Raw genomic sequence first — 21,620 nt, forward strand, 5'->3', positions numbered from 1 at the left:
CAGCTGGGGGAGGGGGCAGAGTGGAATAGGGATAGGGGAAGGGAGGGGGAGGGAATTACCGGAAGTTGGAGAATTCTATGTTCATACCAAGGGGCTGGAGACTACCTCAGTGAGTAATACTAGAGATAAGAGATAACCATACTTGGTTTAAACTGCGGGATGAATTGGATGAGTATCTTTCCTTAGTCCTACTTTTTCTGTCACGGTGTGCACTGACAGATAATTGAACCCAGTTGCAGAGGATTGACAGATTTGAAGAATACCTCTCACGATGCTCTGAGCACATCGTCAGTGATGTAACCTGGGGTGATCAGGTCATTCAACATCAGACACCCTCGCCCAGGTGACCCTGCTGTGGTTGATCAAGCCACGACTTGTGTTGAGATAGTACATGCTGCAGATCCCCGTGCACTTGCTCTCTTCATCCAGAGCCATCTTGAGACTTTCCTTGCTGTTTCTGTGATGTTGCTGATGGCTCTCTGCCTCCCTGTACCACTGGTGCCCAATGCGCTGAGGGCTCTGCGAGGAAGCTGTCCACCGATGCTAAGACAGAAACTAGAGTTTACTCCTCGGAACTCCAACTGAATATTGACAGCTTGGCAGAAGGACACCATGAAACGAATCATGCTCGAAACACACATGAGGACCTTGCTATTCAGGAGTCTGCTTTAGATAATCATAGTAGGCTGAAAACCCGTGCCTGTCACAATCAACTCGACAAGGTTAAACAGAAAGCACAAGGGCTTAATGACTTTAGATAAGACAACAATTAACAAAGTCGACAGGGCTCATGACATCTTTGTCTTCCATTGTCTTTTTATTTAAAATAAATTTAAGTTGGATACATCAGGTCATTTAAGTTTGAGTTCAAGTTTAATTGTTATTCAACCATTCTATAATACCCATGAATACAGTCAAATAAAACAACGTTACTCCAGGGCCACGGAGCAAAACACAGTATCAACATTCATAGACAGCATTTAAATATATCTTAAGCAAACACACACAAACTGCTGGAGGAACTCAGTAGACCGATTGGCAACTATGGAAAAGAGTAAATGTCAACTGTTTATTCAATTTCCACAGATGCTGCCTGACCTGCTGAGTTCTTCCAGCATTTTGTGTATGTTGCTCCAGATTTCCAGCATCTGCAGAATTTCTTGTATTTGAGTTTAAATATAATGTTTCAATAAGACTTGAGTAATCTCCTATATATATCATTTGATTAAGCATTCTTGTTCATTTAAATAATTAATTATCGGCCATATGTAAAAAATATATTAATTGTATATGTCAGCATGGTACCACGTGATATGGGCACGCCTCACTTAGAGTAAACTTGACCTACATCTGTATTTTCAGACTCCCCATGTCTTTCTTTGAATTAGTTTAATGTCTTGAAGTTACAAAACCTAACATATTTTACCTTTTTTTTTGCAGTCAATGATGATAAATGATGTGGTTGCTTTATTTAGAGTCAATGTGTCTCTAAATAACACTGAACCCTTGAAAGGAACCTCAAGACATTTGTTAATTAGATAGGGTTATTGATTGAATATGGAGTTCTTGCCTCTGTGTGGATGACCTGCTTAGACTCGTAGTGCTTCAAACAGGCTGAATAAAATACAATACAACTAAACCAGTGCTCTGGATAGATGAGATTCATATCTATAATTTCAAGGGATGTGGGCTTTGTAGGCTGAGCCAGAACTTGCCTATCTCTAGATGAATGGTACTGTAGTGGTTAGTACAGTACTGGAAACCTGGGTTCAATTCCCGCTGCTGTCTGTAAGGAGTTTATAGTTTCTCTCCGTGACCACGTGGGTTTCCTCAGGGTGCTCTGGTTTCCTCCCACAGTCCAAAGATGTACCAGTTGGTAGGTTATTTGGTCACTGTAAACTGTCCCATGTTTAGGCTCAGGTTAAATTGGGGAATTCCTGGGTGATGCGGCTCAAAGGACCAGAAAAGGCCCAATCTGCAACTATATCTCAATAAACAAACACATGAACTTCAAAAGATGGTGGAGAGATGCCTTCCTGAATGGCTACTGTACCTCAGGCGTGAAGTACAAATCTATTATGCAGAGAGTTCCAGGACTTTGGCCCACTGACTGTATAATCTGACTGACGGTATAAGACCATAAGACCATCAAAGAGCAGAATTAGGCCATTCGGCCCGTCCAGTCTGCCCCGCCATTTCACCACTGCTGATCCATTTCCTGCGCAGCCCCAATCTCCCGCCTTCTCCCTGTATCCATTCATGCCTTGATTAATCAAGAACCTATCAACTCCTTAAATAAATACAATGACCTGGCCTCCACTGCCGCCTGTGGCAACGAATTCCACAGATTCACAATTCTCTGGCTGAAGAAATTCCTCCTCATTTCCATTCTAAATGAAATTCCCTCTATTCTGAGGCTGTGTCCTCCGGTCTTAGACTCCCCCACCATGCAAAACGTCCTCTCCAAATCAACATACGATATGTTTTAATGAGATTCCACCCCCCCCAAAATTCTTCTGAATTCCAGTGAGCACAGACCCAATATATTTTCAAGTCAAACACAAGAAAATCTGCAGATGCTGGAAATTCAAGCAACACACACAAAATGCTGGTGAACGCAGCAGGCCAGGCAGCATCTCTAGGAAGAGGTACAGTCGAAGTTTTGGGCCGAGATGCTTCGCCAGGACTAACTGAAAGAAGAGATAGTAAGGGATTTGAAAGTGGGAGGGGGAGGGGGAGATCCGAAATGATAGGAGAAGACGGGAGGGGGAGGGATGAAGCTAAGAGCTGGAAAGTTGATTGGCAAAAGGGATACGGAGCTGGAGAAGGGGCAGGATCATGGGACGGGAGGCCTAGGGAGAAAGAAAGGGGGAGGGGAGCACTAGAGGAAGGTGGAGAGCAGGCAAGGAGTGATTGTGAGAGGGACAGAGAGAGAACACCTTATATCCCGTCTGGGTAGCTTCCAACCTGATGGCATGAACATTGATTTCTCTAACTTCCGTTAATGCCCCTCCTCCGCTTCTTACCCTATCCCTTATTTATTATTCCCCCCTTTTTCTCTCTCTCTCTTTTTTCTCTCTCTGTCCCTCTCACAATCACTCCTTGCCTGCTCTCCATCTTCCTCTGGGCTCCCGTCCCCATTTCTTTCTCCCTAGACCTCCCGTCCCATGATCCTCCCCCTTCTCCAATTCTGTATCTCTTTTGCCAATTAACTTTCCAGCTCTTAGCTCCATCCCTCCCCCTCCCATCTTCTCCTATCATTTCGGATCTCCCCCTCCCCCTCCCACTTTTAAATCTCTTACTATCGCTTCTTTCAGTTAGTCCTGAAGAAGGGTCTCAACCCGAAACGTCGACTGTACCTCTTCCTAGAGATGCTGCCTGGCCTGCTGCGTTCCACCAGCATTTTGTGTGTGTGTTGCTTATATTTTCAAGTCAGGCTGGTGTGTGGCTTGGAGGACAACTTCCAGGTTGTGGTTGTTGGATCTCAGTTATTTTTGATCCCTGGGTTCTTTTGAGGATTTCAAGAATGAGCAAGAAACTTTGGTTCTTCACAATGGTTTCTTTTAAAGTTTAAACAAAGATGCAGAGCATTTGAAACTGTGTGGAGCTGCGTAGCAAAACAGAGATTCAACAGATTCAATGAAAAGATGGCACCTTTGAAATATCCATCACCTTTATAATCAGGCTAACAGAAATTCCTTAGACAAGCATAAACCAGTCTATGATTGCACAATCATAGCAAGTAGATTATGTGCCAACACTTAGCCAATTAGAACATGAAAATGTACATGTAACTGCTATGTCACTTCCTGCCAGTAAGTAGGGACGAATCACCACATACTGTGAAAAATACGTGAGTTTGTTAAAGATACAAATGGTTACAATTTAGTGAAAAACTACAATTTTAGTTTTGCATCAATTCTTATAAAAAAAATGATTCCAACATGGTGTTCCTTTATCCTTCTAGCCTTTGTCCATTTTGCTGGTAGCAGCCACGTGGCGGCTTAAATGTGGTGTTTAGCACAACGCTCTATGGTGGGGGTGTCCGGGGTTCAATTCCTGCCCCTTGCCTGTGGGGAGTTTGTCTGTTCCCTCCGTGACCTCCTGTGTTTCCTCAGGGTGCTCTGGTTTCCGCCCACGGTCCAAAGCTGTCAAGGCTGGTAGGTTCATTGGTCATTGTAAATTGTCCGTGATTAGGCTAGGGCTAAATCGGGGGATTGCTGAAAGGACAGGCTCAAAAGGCCAGAGGGGCAATTCCGTGTTGTAACTCAATATACATAAATAAAAGCTGCTGTGAAGGAGTTCTGCTCAGTGTATAATTCAGATAATACAAACTGTGCTTTGGTTGAAGGAGTGAGTGAATGGTTGTGAATGGGCTAACAGTTATTACCTGTATGTGGTTCTTCATATATAATTTCACAAAGATTTGCTTGATTTATTATCCTTACCAACTCTGGCTCCCTTTGTTCTTCCTTGTCATAAGTTCATCTACTTCCCACCACAGATATAATTCAACTTTACTGCACCGGATTTAAGATTCATGTTTATTTATCACCTACACATTGAAACAGATATGTTAAGTTCATGGGTTATGACCAAAGGAAAAAATGGTTAGAGAAACTTAGCACTTTAGTGCAAGGGTGTTTATCAGATGTGTCAGAAATCAAACTTACAAAAATTAGCGAAAATAGCTAAAAAGAAAGCTGCCAATATTTACAAAGAGATAACTACCAGAAAACACAATAGTAGCTTTGTACTATTTTGTCCACTGTGAACTCCTGGCAGTCTGATCTCTCTCTCTCTCTCTCCCACTGAAAGCAAAGAGCCCTGTTTATTAGACACCAGTGTGAATTCCTGGCAGTCCCGATCTCTCTCTCTCCCACTGAGAGCAAAGAGCCTCGTTTATGAAACACCAGTGTGAACAATAGACAATAGGTGCAGGAGTAGGCCATTTGGCCCTTTGAGCCCAGCACCACCATTCACTGTGATCATGGCTGATCATCCACAATCAGTATCCAGTTCCTGCCTTCTCCCCATAACCTTTGCTTCCGTTATCATTAAGAGCTCTATCCATCTCTTTCTTGAAAGCATCCAGAGACTTGCCCTGCACTGCCTTCTGGGGCAGGGCATTCCACATATCCACCACTCTCTGGGTGAATAAGTATTTCCTCAACTCTGTTCTAAATGGCCTACTCCTTATTCTTAAACTGTGGCCTCTGGTTCTGGACTCCCCCAACATTGGGAACATGTTTCCTGCCTCCAGCGTGTCAAATCCCTTAATAATCTTATATGTTTCAATCAGATCCCCTCTCATCCTTCTAAATTCCAGTGTATACAAGCCAAGTCGCTCCAATCTTTCAACATATGACAGTCCCACCATCCCGGGAATTAACCTTGTGAACCTACGTTGCACTCTCTCAATAGCAAGAATGTCCTTCCTCAAATTTGGAGACCAAAACTGCACACAGTACTCCAGGTGTGGTCTCACCAGGGCCCTGTACAGCTGCAGAAGGACATCTTTGCTCCTATACTCAACTCCCCTTGTTATGAAGGCCAGCATGCCATTAGCTTTCTTCACTGCCTGCTGTACCTGCATGCTTGCTTTCAGTGACTGATGAACAAGAACACCTAGATCTCGTTGTTCTTCCCCTTTTCCTAACTTGACTCCATTTAGATAATAATCTGCCTTCCTGTTCTTACCACCAAAGTGGATAATCTCACATTTATCCACATTAAACTGCATCTGCCATGCATCTGCCCATTCACCCAGCCTGTCCAAGTCACCCTGCATTCTTATAACATCCTCCTCACATTTAACACTGCCACCCAGCTTTGCGTCATCTGCAAATTTGCTAATGTTACTTTTAATCCCTTCATCTAAATCATTAATATATATTGTAAATAGCTGCGGTGCCTGCACTGAACCCTGCGGTACCCCACTGGTCACCGCCTGCCATTCTGAAAGGGACCCGTTAATTGCTACTCTTTGTTTCCTGTCAGCCAGCTAATTTTCAATCCATGTCAGTACTCTGCCCCCAATACCATGTGCCCTAATTTTGCCCACTAATCTCCTATGTGGGACTTTATCAAAGGCTTTCTGAAAGTCCAGGTACACTACATCCACTGGCTCTCCCTTGTCCATTTTCATAGTTACATCATCAAAAAATTCTGAAGTGTGTTTACTGAACGCTCTCCGTCACAATACAGTGATAAGTATCTCTGAAAAATACACTGAAATGTGAAGAGCAGATATTTGCTACTGAGATGAATAAGACCATAAGACCATAAGATATAGGAGCAGAATTAGCCATTTGGCCCATTGAGTCTGCTCTAGTTCATCATGGCTGATCCATTTTCCCTCTCAGCCCCAATCTCCTGCCTTCTCCCCGTATCCCTTCATACCCCGACCAATCAAGAACCTATCAACTCTGCATTAAATATACATACAGACTTGGCCTCCACAGCTGCCTGTGGCAACGAATTCCATAGATTCATCACTCTCTGGCTAAAGAAATTCCTCCTCATCTCCATTTTAAAGGGACACTCCTCTATTCTGAAGCTGTATCCTCTGGTCTTAGACTTTCCCACCATAGGAAACATCCTCGTCAGATCCACTCTATCAAGGCCTTTCACCATTTGATAGGTTTCAATGAGCTCTCCCCTCATTCTCCTGAATTCTACTGAATACAGGTCCAAAGCCACCAAATTGTCTTCATATGACATTGTGAACCTCCTTTGAACCCTCTCCAGTTTCAGCACATCCTTTCTAAGATAAAGGGCCGAAAGCTGCCCACAATACTCCAAGTGAGGCCTCACTAGTGTTTTATAAAGTTTCAACATTACATCCTTGCATTTATATTCTAGTCCTCTTGAAATGAATGCTAACATTGCATTTGTCTTCCTCACCACAGACTCAACCTGCAAATTACCCTTTAGGGAATCCTGCACTCCTAAGTCCCTTAGCACCTCAGATTTTTGTATTTTCTCTCCATTTAGAACATAGTAAACTTTTTCATTTCTTCCATCAAAGTGCATGACCATACACTTCCTGACACTGTATTCCATCTGCCATTTCTTTGCCCATTCTCCTAATCTATCTAAGTCCTTTTGTAGCCTCCCTACTTCCTCAAAACTACCTGCCCCTCCACCTATCTTTATATCATCTCCAAACTTTGCTAAGATCTATCAATTCTATTATCCAAATCATTGACATATAACACAAAAAGAATCACTCTCAGTACAGCGCCCTGTGGAACACCACCAGTCACTGGCAGCCAACCAGAAAAGGTTCCTTTATTCCCACTCTTTGCCTCCTGCCAGTCAGTCACTGCTTTATCCATGCTGGAATCTTCCCTGTAATACCATGGGCTCATAACTTGTTAAGTAGTCTCATATGTGCACCTTCATAAAGGCCTTCTGAAAATCCAAATACACAACATTCACAAACATAAACACGAGAAATTCTGCAAAATCTCTTACTAGATCTTCCTTCAGTTAGTCCTGTCGAAGGGTCTCGGCCCGAAACGTCGACTGTACCTCTTCCTAGAGATGCTGCCTGGCCTGCTGCGTTCACCAGCAACTTTGATGTGTGTTACACAACATTCACCAATTCTCCTTTGTCTATCCTGCTTGTTATTTCTTCAAAGGATTCCAGCAGATTTGGAAACCATGCTGACTAGGGCTTAATGTCACGTGGATCTGTTATAGTCAGTGATTGTGATATTGAAGCCATGACAGAGTTAATACAATATGCGATCCATGAACATTATATTAAAACCCACTGGAATTAGCATCAAAGTAGTATTTTTCCTTTACATGACAAAAGTATACTTTCTAAACTGTTATTATAATGTAGTTACTTCAAACTATCAAATTGGACACCTGCCAATAGGAAAAATGTAAATAAGGTTGAAAGAGTACAGAGAAAACTTACAAGGATGTTGCTGGGACTGGAGGACCTGAGTTATAAGGAAAGATTGAATAGATTAGGACTTTTTTTTCTTTGGAACGTAGAAGATTGAAGGGAGATTTGATAGAGGCTTACAAAACTGTGAGGGGTATAGATAGGGTAAACGCAAGCAGGCTTTTTCCACTGAGGTTGGGTGGGACTTTCAACTAGAGGTCAAGGGTTCAGGGTAAGAGGTGAAACACTTAAAGGGAACATAAGGGGAAACTTCTCCACTCAGAGGTTGATGAGAGTGTGGAATGAGTTGCCAGAGCAAGTGGTGCATGCGAGCTCCACTTCAACTTTTAAGAGAAGTTTGGATAGGTACACGGATGGGAGGGTTATGGAGAGCTAGGGGCCCAGTGCAGGTCCATGCAACTAGGCAGTTGAAATGGTTCAGCATGGACTAGATGGGCCAAAGGTCCTCTTTATGGGCTGCACTTTTCAATGACTCTATGACTCTAGGCAACTGTATTTAATGAATGTCTTAATGTTTTCTTAGTTCCGATGATACACCAAAGACATACTCAGATTTCATATAAGAATCACACTAGGAAGCTGAAAGTGCACTGTTCATATTTCAGATTACTGATTGGAGGTTTGCCTTCCAGCACCTGTAGAGTTTTTTTTATTTATTTGCAACTTCTAATTACCTAACAAGTTACTACTATTTGTTTTCAACAGATCGGAAACATAGTTGTACAAGGCCAAGAATTTGGTGAATCTGTTTATGAGCCAGGCTCGACATTTACTCTGGCAAGGTTTGATGGAATTTTAGGTTTAGGATATCCTGCTTTGTCTGAAGGTGGAGCCTTTCCGGTATTTGACAGAATGATGCACCAGGGTCTGCTGGAAGAGCCTGTGTTTTCTTTCCGACTCAGCAGGTTTGTGTTATGGCCTCTCCATTCCTTTTAAAGCAGAGAAGTCAATCGTGTTATTTATACGCGAGTGGGTTGGCGATACGTCTCTACCAAACGATGTGTAAGGTGCTCCTTCCCTCCGCTGGCTTGCAGCTCACCCTTGGGCAAGGTGTAGCACCTGTTTCGCTCCCTGATCAGAGTCATGTGAAGCCATGGGATCAGGTGGTGGATGGTTGTACGAACAGCTGGTGCAGATCACAATTCCGGGTAATGCGACCACTGATGCCAGGCAGACAACCTTGGAAGAGTATTGATAATGGCTGGGGTCACCCGTCTTGTAAAGGCACTGTCCAGAAGAAGGCAATGACAAACCACTTCTGTAGAAGACTTTGCCAAGAACTATCATGGTTATGGAAAGACTATGATTGTGCATGTCATATGACACGGCACATAATGAACAAAACCTATTCATATTGACATGAGTTAAATGTAGTAAGAGGTTACATAAGTGTTACCATATAGTATTTTATGATAATTATTCTTATAACTATTACATTGAATTTGTCAACTGAGTAATAAATACATAAGCAACTTATTAATTTTTAGTGAAGTGGTTAGCACAATGGTTTACAGTACCAGTGACCTGGGTTTAATTCTCACCGCTGCCTGTAAGGGGTTTGTATGTTCTCCTGGGTCTCCTCCCACAGTCCAAAGACATACTAATTGGTAGTTTAATCGGTCATTGTAAATTGTCCTGTGATTAGGCTAGGGTTAAATCGGGAGTTGCTGGGGGATGTGGCTAAAAGAGCTGGAAGGGCCTATTCCACGCTGCATCTCCATAAATAAACAAAACAAACAAGTAAATAAATAAATAAATACAACGCAGATAGGTCCAATCAGTCCTCTGAGCTGCGCCATCCAGTGATCCCACAATTTAATCCTTGCCCAATTACGGGACAATTTACAATGGCTACTAGCCTACTAACCAGAATGTATTTAGACTGTGGGAAGAAACCAGAGCACCCGTAGGAAACCCACGTGGTCACGGGGAGAAGATCTAAAATCTTTACGGGCAGCAGCGGGAATTGAACCTGGGCCGCTGGTACTATAAAGCGTTGTGCTAACCACTGCAAAACCATGCCGCCCTAAGGTATCTCGTCACTAAAAAAATAATAATGGATTTCACACTGATATTCTAAGCCATAGTGGAAAAAAAATCGTGCAGCCTGCTAGAAATGGGAGCATCTGCGTGTATCCAAACAAGCTCCCTTGGTATGCTCATGAGAGGAAACCTCCTCACATGCAATCCAATTATCACAGTGCATTACCATTCTGACAAACAGCCCGAAGAAAAATAATGAAACACATTAGGATTGTCAATGATGTGCCTTCTGGTCTTTAACTGCTGGATGTTTACGCTACTCCCACTATGAAACTGTGATGCATTGATAGTTTTCTCACACGTAGCCTATGGCAGGAAATAATTGCAATGGCACTCTCTCGAGTTACAGAATAGTTACTCACTCTTCCAAAGTGAAACTGTAAGTTTTCACATTGACAATTTATGCTTGTTCAAAGCAATTTCATCCTGAAACATGGGGATAATAGGTTGATGATGTAGGCCTTCTCTTTTACAGCTGCAGAATTGTAGCATTTTTGTGTTGATTTTTGATATTCCTTGCAACAATTTTTCCCTTTTCACAGCTCTGCCATCATTTATAATTTTTCAATATTCAGCAGAATCTGCATTTTTTTTTGCTTTCCTTAATAGTTTTGCCATTTCTTTGTCCCATATTGGTCACCTAGACTCCTTTAATTTGGAAGCAGAGCTTTGGATGCCCTGGGATGTAAGTTGCTTCTGCATTATTATCAGTGATTAATGTCAACCCCCTTGGAGCATCCTGACAAGCTTTGACAAGCCCCAACTAAGACAAAGCATGAGGACTTCTGCAAATTTTAGCATCCAGGACATTTTCAGGGAGCAATGCCTCAAAAAGGTGACGTCCATCATTAAGGACCCCCATCACCCAGGACATGCCCTCTTCTCATTGCTACCATCAGGGAGGAGGTACAGGAGGCTGAAGGCACACGCTCACCGATTCACCCGAGGGTTGTAGATTCAGTAACCTCCATCACGGGACTATCCTCCCCACTATTGAAAATACTTTCAAAAGTTCAAAGTTCAAAAGTAATTTTTTTTATCAGGGTACATATATGTTATCACATACAATCCTGAGATTCAATTTACTGTGGGCATACTTAGTAAATCTATAGAATAGTAACAATAACAGGATCAATGAAAGAATGATCAGAGTGCAAAAGATAATTAACTGTGCAAATGCAAATATAAATAATAGGAATAGATAACGAGAACATGAGATAATGAATAAAGAGTCATTAAAGTGAGATCATTGGTTGTGGGAACATCTCAATGGATGGGCAAGTGTGTGTAGTTATCCCCCTTTATTCAGGAGCCTCGTGGTTGAGGGGTAGTAACTGTTCTTGAACCTGGTGGTGCGATTCAGGAACAGCTTCTACCCCCCTGCTATCGGATTTCTGAATGAACATTGAACCTATGAACACTTCCTAACTACTTTTTTGCATTACATATTTAATTTAACTAATTTACGTAGATTTGCTGTAAGTCACAGTTTTTATTACTATGTATTGCAACGTACTGCTGCCACAAAAACAGCGAATTTCACAATGTATAAACCTGATTCTGATTTCTTACATATCATAAAAGCCATTAGAATTTCTGCAACTAATTCTTAACAATATAATATTTTTAAAAGCTAATTATAATTACATTAAATTAATTTCAAATCAATAAAAGTATTAGGAAATGAAGTAAAATAAATTCATGGAGAACCTGCTATGTTTAGTAGACTCTAAGAAATAAATTCCCACTGGAATGAATTGCGTAATCCAATTAAATTGGTAGTATCACTACATCATATGGGGCCTTTCTAGGATTGACCCGTGTGGGTGTATCTAACTAGGTGCAGCATCAAATGCAGGAGCAATGACATCACAAGTTTTCTTTCCACTATTGACCAAACAGCAGGGCAATTGCAAATAATAATAATTAATGAATTGTCTATTATGCCACTGGTGTTTAGGGTAGCCATGAAGGCCCTCCATCTCTGTCTGTCTTTGGCCATATATAGAAGGAATCTTCATTGCTGTTTCCGTAACAATTTTGTTTTACCAGTGATGGTTGTTAGCCCGAACCTGAAGGACAATGGACCACGCTTAGTCTATCCTCTACCCTTTGCCCTGTTTAGCGTAGGTGACTCTACCAAGAGTCAAAGCATAAAGTTCTGTCTCCAGCCAACGTAGCTCTCCAGGTCATTGAGGCACACAAGCCTCCAAACCCTACGACAAGGGTGTGGTCATCTCGGAGGAAAATTAAAAATATAATGTGGAAAACTCACTGTGATCTCAGTGAAATGTAAATTCAACGTGACTTGGTAAGGTTATCTACAATGATGAGACCCAAAGTTAGCATAGGTTGCTGGACTATGTTTCCCATAAAACGCGAGGGCACTGGTTTAAGATGAGGGGGGGGGTTTAAAGGGGAATGTGATGAGTAAGTCTTTTACACAAAGATTAATTTTTTTCTGGAAGTGACAGAGGCAGAAAGAATAGCCACATTTAGACGTACTAGAATTAGCAAAGTTTCAAGGGATATGAAATAAATGTAGGCAAGTGGGATCAGCGTGAAAAGGCATGATTGTTGCATTGATATAGTGAGTCAAAGAGTCTGTTTCTATATTCTAGAGCTCCATGAGTCTATTAGATTATTTATTTATTTTATTCTGCGATGGATCGCAGAACAGGTCCTTCCAGTAAAATGGGCCAGGCAGCCCAGCAACCTCTGTCTTTAACCCTAGCCTAATCACAGTACAATTGACAATGACTAATTAACCTACTAGCCAGTGCGCACTTGGACTATGGGAGGGAACTGGAGGAAACCCATATGCTCACAGGAAGGATGTACAAATTTCTTACAGACAGTGTTAGAATTAAACTTGGAACTCCAATGCCCCAAGTTGTACTAGTGCTGCACTAACTGCTATGCTAATGTAGCCGATTATATAAATAGTCATGTTCTGTTAGGTTGTTAAACTTGGATCATCACTCTTACTTAAGTTAGCTCAGCCTGTCTTTTGGTTATTTTAAAGAAAGAACCTGTCTCGAACACACATCTCTGTTTTCCCATCAACATGGAAGCAGAACTGCTTCATTCCACATAAAAGTTGCTGGTGAACGCAGCAGGACAGGCAGCATCTGCTGCATTCACCAGCAACTTTTATGTGTGTTGCTTGAAATTCCAGCATCTGCAGATTTCCTGGTGCTGCTTCATTCCACATTTGTTTAATCTTTGGATGACCGTACATAGCCACTTCACCAATGGTCCCATTGGGCTAATTGTGACCTTGACCATAATTTTAACTTATTTTCTTTTTCATATTTCTACCCATATTGTCTTCACTGCCTGCTGACTTTCCCTTATATCATCTCTTACCATACATGTAACTTGATGCTTAACAATACATTCCACTCCTTCTAAGTTCTGTACTGTTCAAATCTACCTTTCAGATCCCAATCCCAATTTGCAAAGTTTGTCTTCTTTTGTATGTTTGTCAGCCTTTGTTTGTGTGTAGTTTTTTATTGATTCTACTATAGTTCTTTGTTTTACGATGAATACCTGCAAGAACATGAATCTCCATGCATCTAGGTATTTTGATAATAAACTTACTTTGAACTTTGAAGGTAAAGAGGGACTGCAACTACATTGGAAGTAAAGGACACAAGGTTCTGTAGCAAATATGAAATATATGTAAGTAACAAGAATGCTTTCCTTGTTGTATTAAATGCCAATGACATTTATTTTCCCAGAGAAATGGACAGTCATAGAGGTGGTGAACTGATACTGGGAGGGATTGACCATTCCCGGTACACAGGGGACATTAACTGGGTCCGAGTTACAGAGAAGAAGTACTGGAAAATATCACTACAAAAGTAAGTGAGTGTGAACCTGGAAAGTTATCTTTGATAAACTACAGTGGTGAGCAGACTATTTTAGCTTTGTGGATGTACATTGATACCATTCACAATCAAACGGAGACATTGTTGTTAACATATTTTATTAACATAGCATATGTTATTAACATATTTTCGGCATGGACTAGAAGGGCCGAGATGGCCTGTTTCCGTGCTGTAATTGTTATATGGTTATATTTAAGTATTTAAGTAAATCAAATTAACCGGATTTAAGATAATTTGTAAGTACAACTCAAGAAAAATCAGTAAACTCTAAAAACACTTGTATAGAAAAATTACTGTGTGAAATTTTTGATGTTATTAACTATAATGCTAAATTTAGCCTATATATTATATACAGTGTATATAGTATAGGACCATAAGATATAGAAGCAGGCCATTTGGCCTCTTGAGACTTTTCTGCCATTTCATCATGGCTGATCCAATCTTCCTCTCAGCCCCAATCTCCTGCCTTCTCCCCATAGCCCTCAGACCGTGACTAATCAAGAATCTATCAACTTCTGCCTTAAATATACTTAAAGACGTGGCCTCCTCAGCTGCCTGTGGCAAAAAATTCCACAGGTTCACCACTTTACAATAGTTGGAGATATTTTTATAAAGAGAACATCTGAAATCCTGATGGAAAGAAATAATGGGAAAGTAAAGCATCAGGGGGTTCCTACCCTTTTCTATGCCATTGACCTCGACCATGAACTGGGGGGTCAACAGATCACAGGTTGGGAACCCTGTCATAGACTGAAATTTTTATTTAAATGCACAGTTCAAATAAATCTACCACAATAGTAAGTGGAATCTGTATGTACTGTACATGATTTACTTAAGTGGAAAGGGTACAGAGGAGATTTCCAGGATGCTGCCTGGTTTAGAAAGTATGCATTATGATCAGAGATTAAGGGAGCTAGGGCTTTACTCTCTGGAGAGAAGGAGGATGAGAGGAGACATGATAGAGGTGAACAAGATATTATGGGGAATAGATAGAGTGGATAGCCAGCGCCTCTTCCCCAGGGCACCACTGCTCAATACAAGAGGACATGGTTTTAGGGTAAGGGGTGGGAAGTTCGAGGGAATATTAGAGGAAGGATTTTTACTCAGAGAGTGGTTGGTGCGTGGAATGCACTGCCTGAGTCAGTGGTGGAGGCAGATATACTAGTGAAGTTTAAGAGACTACTAGAATTTAAGGTGTGGGGTTATATGGGAGGCAGGGTTTAAGGGTCGGCACAATGTCATGGGCCGAAGGGCCTGTACTGTGCTGTACTATTCTACGTTCTATAAGTAGAATTTTATGATTGCAAATGCCCATAAGTGGTTAAAAAATGGATGATACAAAGTAATTAAAAGAGCCACAATTTGTTAACGCTCTGCAAAATTTGTCCAGAATGAAAAGTGATAATAACCATTTCAGGTTTGTTTTGCATCACTTCTTAAACTTGCCTCGATGCTTCCAGTGCGGGCCCTTGTTCTTTAGGTCTAACAAGGTGGCTGGAGTTTAGCTTGGTGCCGCATTCTCTGCAGAGACGGAATAAGGTGTGGTTATTCAGTTTGGAAAGTCTAGAGGAATGGAATCCCCAGTTACTTATTACTGCAGGACTTCTTTCTTTTTAGTCATCTACCTTCCAGTCAATATTATAGTACATGGTCCGAGCCAAGGTATCTAATGTCTGAAATGGGCTGAGGGAAAATGTGTTAGTCAGTACTCTTTGTGATCAATGGAGACAGGCTGATTTTGGGTGTCGGGGGTGATGAGTTGGGTGGAGGGGACAGTAACCGATGGTAGTCACTGGACTAGGCTGGTGAGCAGGAAGATGGGTGGGAAGGGGGTTTAGTGTGCTGGCAAAAGGATGTTTGCAGAGTAACTTGTCGGACTTGGGAGATGTGCTTTAGTTTCTCTTGGTTCACAACCCAGAATTAGCCGCTCTTCCTTCCTTTCAGCTGTAGATTTTCCTGAGGTAGATTTGTAACTTGGGTTATAATTGTCAAATTTTCTGAGATACCGTGAAAATAATTGCCATCCATACAGATCATTTCATTACAACAGTGTATTGAGGTAATACAAGCTGAAAACAATAACAGAAGTCAGAATTGAGCATTACAATTACAGAGAGAGTATCCAGACAGATAAGATGCAAGGTCACAGTTAAGTCAATTGTGAGGTCAGGAGTCCATCTTAACATATAAGAGATCGTTACTAGTCTTAGAACACACAGATAAAAGCTGTCCTTGAGCCTGATGGGATGTGATCTCATGTTTTTGTATCTCTTCGAGATCGGGGGCGGGGAGAGAAGATGTCCAGGATTGGTGGGGGGTGGGGGGGCTCTGATTCTATTAGCTGCTTTAAGGAGACAGCAAGTTATGTAGATAGAGTCCATGGAGGACACTATGAAATGAAGCTGGATAACCTCGTTATAATATTTAAATTAATAACTCTGTCCGAAATGTGTGTAGTCTTCGCTCAAACCAGAAGTGAATTAACTTGAATCAATGAGCATTCCGATTCAGAATCAGAATCTGGTTTAATATCACCAGCACGTCGTGAAGTTTGTTGTCTTTGTGTCAGCAATACAATGCAATGTATATAAAATAGTTAAATAAGCAGTGCAAAAATAGAAATAAAAATGTAGTGAGGTAGTGTTCATGGGTTCCATGCCCATTCTGAAATCTGATGGCAGAGGGGAAGAAGATGTCTTTGAATTGTTGAGTGTGTGTCTTCAGGCTACTGTACCTCCTTTCTGATGGTAGCAATGAGAGCAGGGCGTGACATGAGAATTTGAAACTCCTTTGGGTTAAAACATCTGACTAAGTATTAGCCTAGTGATTTTTTTATGAGTTAAGATTTACTTCAGTGATTCAATTTGCAATTCAAAATCAGGATCTATATCTGAACATTTAGTCATGTTGGAAGATAGATCTGTTGTTATGCTTCTGACTTGGGAATGAATTACTTTATGTTTCTCATCCAGTATAAAATTTCACAACACTGTCGTGTGTCGCAACGGTTGTTCTGCAATAGTTGACACTGGAACCTCTTTGATAGCTGGTCCCTACTTGGAAATAAAAGAAATGTTTCATAATTTTGCTGACTTCCAGGTTGGCATGGGCGAGGTATGAATTTTAACTTGTTTGTTGTTGAATTGATCCCACCTAACTTTTATAGGCTGCAGCAATTAATAGTTTCTTGCTTAATTCTATCTACTGATGCAAATAATTCTTTGACCACATTTTAAAGTACAGTAGACATAATCATCTTTAAAATTTGATGTTGAAACCTTCTGGAGATTTATAAGCAGAATTCTGATGATTAGTTATGAAATTATTCATTACTTCTGGGAGCATGGTTTATGCATTGTAAATAAAGTATCTGTGGAACCTCCTTAAAATCCACAGCGAATTGTGATTTTGCACAGTATAATCAAAATTATTTACCAGTTTTCTGAGTTTATTGAGCAAATTGAAGTGATACAAAACTTCGAATGTCATGTTTCTGTTTGATGTTGGGGTGTTCGCCGAGCTTGGCAATTAGCTTGCAGGCGTTTCATTACTAGTTGAGGTGACTCCCTCAGTGCAGTTGTTAGTGTTTCTCTCTGGGAATGCTCACATTTATGTGGGCCTCCCTTCGCTTTCCTTGGTCCCGAATGGCTGCCCCTTCAGTTGATCTTAGGATTCTATTTGTTCACATTTCTTTGGTCAATTAGGGGTTCATAGATGGCATATATTTTGATGCGTCCATTTACGGAGTTATCAGAATAAAATCATGGTTCTAAAAATTCTCATGCCTGCTATGTGTTTGCCAGGCAATAGAATTCAAAGGTCAACCAAAGGGGTAGCCGATCAGGACCGAGGCAAGTGAACAGAGGGTTATAGAACCACGAGCACTCCCAGAGAGAAGCACCAGCAACTGCGCACTGAGGATGCCACCAAGACTGGTGATGAAATGCCTGCAGCCAATTGCCAAGCTCGGTGAACACGCATTTTACATCTGCTGGAAATCCAGAGCAACAAACACAAACACTGGAGGAACTCAGCAGGTCAGGCAGCATCTATAGAGAGGAATAAACAGTAAATGAAGGGTCTTCATCTAAAACATCAACTAGTTATTCCTCTCAATTACTTCAGTAGTCAGTCCTGCTGAAGGGTTTTGGCCAAAATGTCAACTGTACTCTTTTCCTGGATGCTGAGTTCCTCCAGCATTTTGTGTGTGTTGCTTGGATTTCCAGCATCTGCAGATCTTCTCTTGTTCGTAATTCAGTAATCTTGTCTGATTTTAGCATAGTGCCATTTCTTTTCTCTTGCATCCCCCTCACCAATCAACCATTCCGTTGGGAAAGTCGTCTCTGACCCTAGAAGACAATCAAACAATAAATATGTGACTTAATCGTCGGTGACCTCATTTATCTTCTGTTTGGGTCAGTTACTCTTGGGAAGCTCAGGACTCGTACCACCAGGTTCAAGAACAACCATCAGGCGCTTGATCAAAAGGGGATAACTACACTCACTTGCCTTGTCATTGAAATGTTCCCACAACCAATGATCTCATTTTAAGGACTCTTTATCTCATTATCTCATGTTCTCGTTATTTATTGCTATTTATTAATATTTGCATTTGCACAATTTGTTGTCTTCTGCACTCTGGTTGATCTTTCATTGATCCTGTTATAGATACTATTCTATAGATTTGCTGAGTATGCCCGCAATATAATCAATCTCAGCACTGTAAATGGTGACATATATGCACTTCGATAATAACATTAACTTTGAATTTTGAACTGTTGTTTGCAGAGAATCGTAGACATTGCTTGTGCCTGTAAAGTATTCCCAAAATCAATAATTCTTCTGCAAAAAATGTACTTCATGGCATCTAACAGATCCGTTGTTACATATACATGACCCACTTACCTACATAGATTGAAGAGTGGTAGAATTACTTTAGAAAATAACATGAGCCCTCTTTCATCCATAACCTGTCTCTTTATTACCAGTTTTTAGTAGAATGCAAAAAAACACTGAGTTTGCCAAATGTGACATTTACGATTGAAGGTGTGGAATACACATTGGAAGCTGAAGACTATATTAAAAAGGTACATTTTAAACTGAATTTGTACACATTTCCTTGTAAAGAATAAATAAACATTTTTTTGAATAATTCAATTTACAATTTTATACTTTCCTTTCATAAGCTTGATAGAAGAAACTTAATGTGCCTGTATGGATTCCAAGCCATGAACGTATATACGTCTACTGACTTACAATGGATTCTGGGAGATGTTTTTCTCGCAAAATTCTACACCATTTTTGATCGGGGACATGATAGAGTGGGGTTTGCTAAATCTCGTCAGTACTGAAGACTTGTGGGAACATAGAAGATTGAAGAATAAGAAGTGAACTGTTCTTATTTAATATCTACAAAATGGTGCTTAATGTTTCAGTAATATTCAGTGTTACAGACAACTGGAAAATTAACAGCTCTGTTTTACTGAAATAAAAGTAATCGATTCCAGCTCTGACGCCTTCGGCAATTACATTCTGTAATATTGATTTCAATAAAGGATTTGCAAATGTTGAGGATAAAAGTTAAAATCATTTTATTGAGATGAAGTATTGAAGCTCTCAGTGTGGGAGTCATGGGCCATGCGGTCCTCAGTGACTTGCCAAAGAGTGTTGGGCTTCTCAGTTTCTCGAGCACCTGTATTTACTAATTGTTGTCTGAACTAGCATCCCTAAGCCCTTGTGCTGTTTGTTTATTCTTGTTGATTTAATTGTGTCTGACACAGGTTTCCTATCTTCTATGATTATTTAAAGGGAACTCTCATTTAGTGCTTTTGTGGAGTCTTTGTGGAGAATGATCTGTCTCACAGTGTCGCTCGATTGTGCCACCATGGCTCTGTTGGTATTCCTATGTATAACCTCCTGTTCCTGTTTCTTCATGAGGAGTCTGCTGTTTCTTGGCACTCTGGTTGAGTTGTTGCCAGTGCTCACTGTGACAAAGCCTGCCGTTCCTCTGTATCTGGGTTCGGTCCTGCCAGCGACCACCATAACAGAGTCATGTTCCTAAGGTTGAAGTTATGGGACAACAAAGGCAATAAAACCAGTTTAAATAATCACTCATGACGGAAAATGTGGCTAGGGTAATTTCTATTGTTGATGTGATAGAATCAGGATTAATTCCAAACAGTTTAAATAACCATTGATGATGGAAAAAGCGGGGAATATTTTTCCATTTTTGACATGATAGAATCAGGATTAATTCCTATCATACTCAGGAAGATAGGTGACCACTTGTTTTCAAAAGGCTCCCAATTCTGTTGGGAAAGCATGAGCTAAACAGTAAATATACTGCTTGACAAATACTATTAGCATCATATAAGACACTATAACAAATTTGTGCTTCTTGCCATGAGAAGATTTTTTTTCAGGCGAGAAGATCTATTTTGTTGATCTGGAAGGAAACTAATCCTCCAACTACATTCCAATGGTTTTCTCAAACTATATTAAGTTTAAATTTAGAAAAAATTAGAAGTGATATTTTTGACTCTTTGGTTAAATTTGAAGAAACTTGGAAACCTTTTATGCAACATTTTCATATGATGTAATCTGACCTTTCTGAATCTTTTTTTAAAAACTTAAATTATATGATTACAGGAGCGGAGTTAACGACATTACTGAACGTGTCTGATACAAGCTATTGGTCTAGCCCTGTTTTGCTTTTTTTTGGGTTTTTTTTTTCTCTTTTTCTTTTGGGTTTTTTTTGTTTATATATTTTTTTTCTTCTTATTTCTTTTTTAATGACTAATTTCATTATGAGTTTGGAAGTCTTTTATATCTATGTTACTTAAAATTCATTTTATATATGCTGATTAACATTATTCCAATTTCTTTGTACCAAATTTGTGATTGAGTTTATAATTTTGAAAATTAATAAAAAGATTTAAAAAGAAAGAAGATTTTTTTCAGGTTAAGAAAGGCAGCTATCGTTTTTTCAGATCAGTGTATTTCAAAACTATGGGGTTTGATTTTAGCCAATGACAAAATTAAGTGGGTTTGGGTGACAGGGTGAGGTGGTCAGTGAATTTGGAAAATAGGTAACAGAGGGTCCTTGCGATGAAATGGTAGCTGTGCTACAGAGACTCATTTGTTTAGCCTCCGTGTGATTTCCTCTGCCGCTGGTCGCAGCTATTGTTTATCAGGCTACAATTGAACTGCCTCTGCAACAGAATTCTTTTGCCCAACCACACAGATGCAAGAGAACCCATGATATAATTTGAAGAACTGTGATTGAATCCTCTTGGCTAGTACTTACAGCAGAGGATCATTAAAACAAGGCAGTCATCTCATTTATTGCTTGTCAGATCTTCCAGTGCACAAATTAGTCTTAATAATTTGAAGTATTTCTGCAGGTATTTAAATTTACAGAATCTTTTCACAGTGTGCACAACAATATGCATCACTATTGCTGTATGTCCTTGTGATTTTTGTGAGAGATGACCAGTTCTTGTTGGAATTATAATGCTATGAATCAGAATCAGGTCTAATATCACTGGCATATGTCATGAAATTTGTTGTCTTTACTACAACAGTGACCCAACTGGTGGCATAGTGGCATCAGCGTCTGACTTCGGGACGAAAGGTCCCAAGTTCAAATCCAGCCGGCTCCCCTGCACACTTTCCATCCGTGCTGGGTTACGAGCTGGTGATCTCTTTGGAAACTCATCTGGCAGAAGGCGACTTGCCTCGTACGCGGTTCCCCACGTCAG

The 21,620-nt window shown here is 40.5% G+C and overlaps 1 protein-coding gene across 2 annotated transcripts in view; it reads left to right on the forward strand.

Annotated features, from left to right (window-relative positions):
- LOC134351486 (cathepsin E-like) overlaps window positions 1-20,702 on the forward strand; it is a 48,769-nt gene extending 28,067 nt beyond the window's left edge. Inside the window, exons 3-7 of one of the 2 annotated variants that reach the window (XM_063057699.1) lie at window positions 8,630-8,829; window positions 13,711-13,833; window positions 16,833-16,974; window positions 18,849-18,947; window positions 19,047-20,702. In XM_063057699.1, coding sequence (XP_062913769.1) covers window positions 8,630-8,829; window positions 13,711-13,833; window positions 16,833-16,974; window positions 18,849-18,947; window positions 19,047-19,211 — 729 coding nt within the window. In that variant the 3' untranslated portion in view covers window positions 19,212-20,702. The remainder of the gene's footprint in view (window positions 1-8,629; window positions 8,830-13,710; window positions 13,834-16,832; window positions 16,975-18,848; window positions 18,948-19,046) is intronic. The other variant, XM_063057698.1, reaches the window with a different exon arrangement.
- The last annotated feature ends 918 nt before the right edge of the window (window positions 20,703-21,620 follow it).

Source organism: Mobula hypostoma, chromosome 9 (genome assembly GCF_963921235.1).
Source record: "Mobula hypostoma chromosome 9, sMobHyp1.1, whole genome shotgun sequence".
NCBI lineage: Eukaryota > Metazoa > Chordata > Chondrichthyes > Myliobatiformes > Myliobatidae > Mobula > Mobula hypostoma.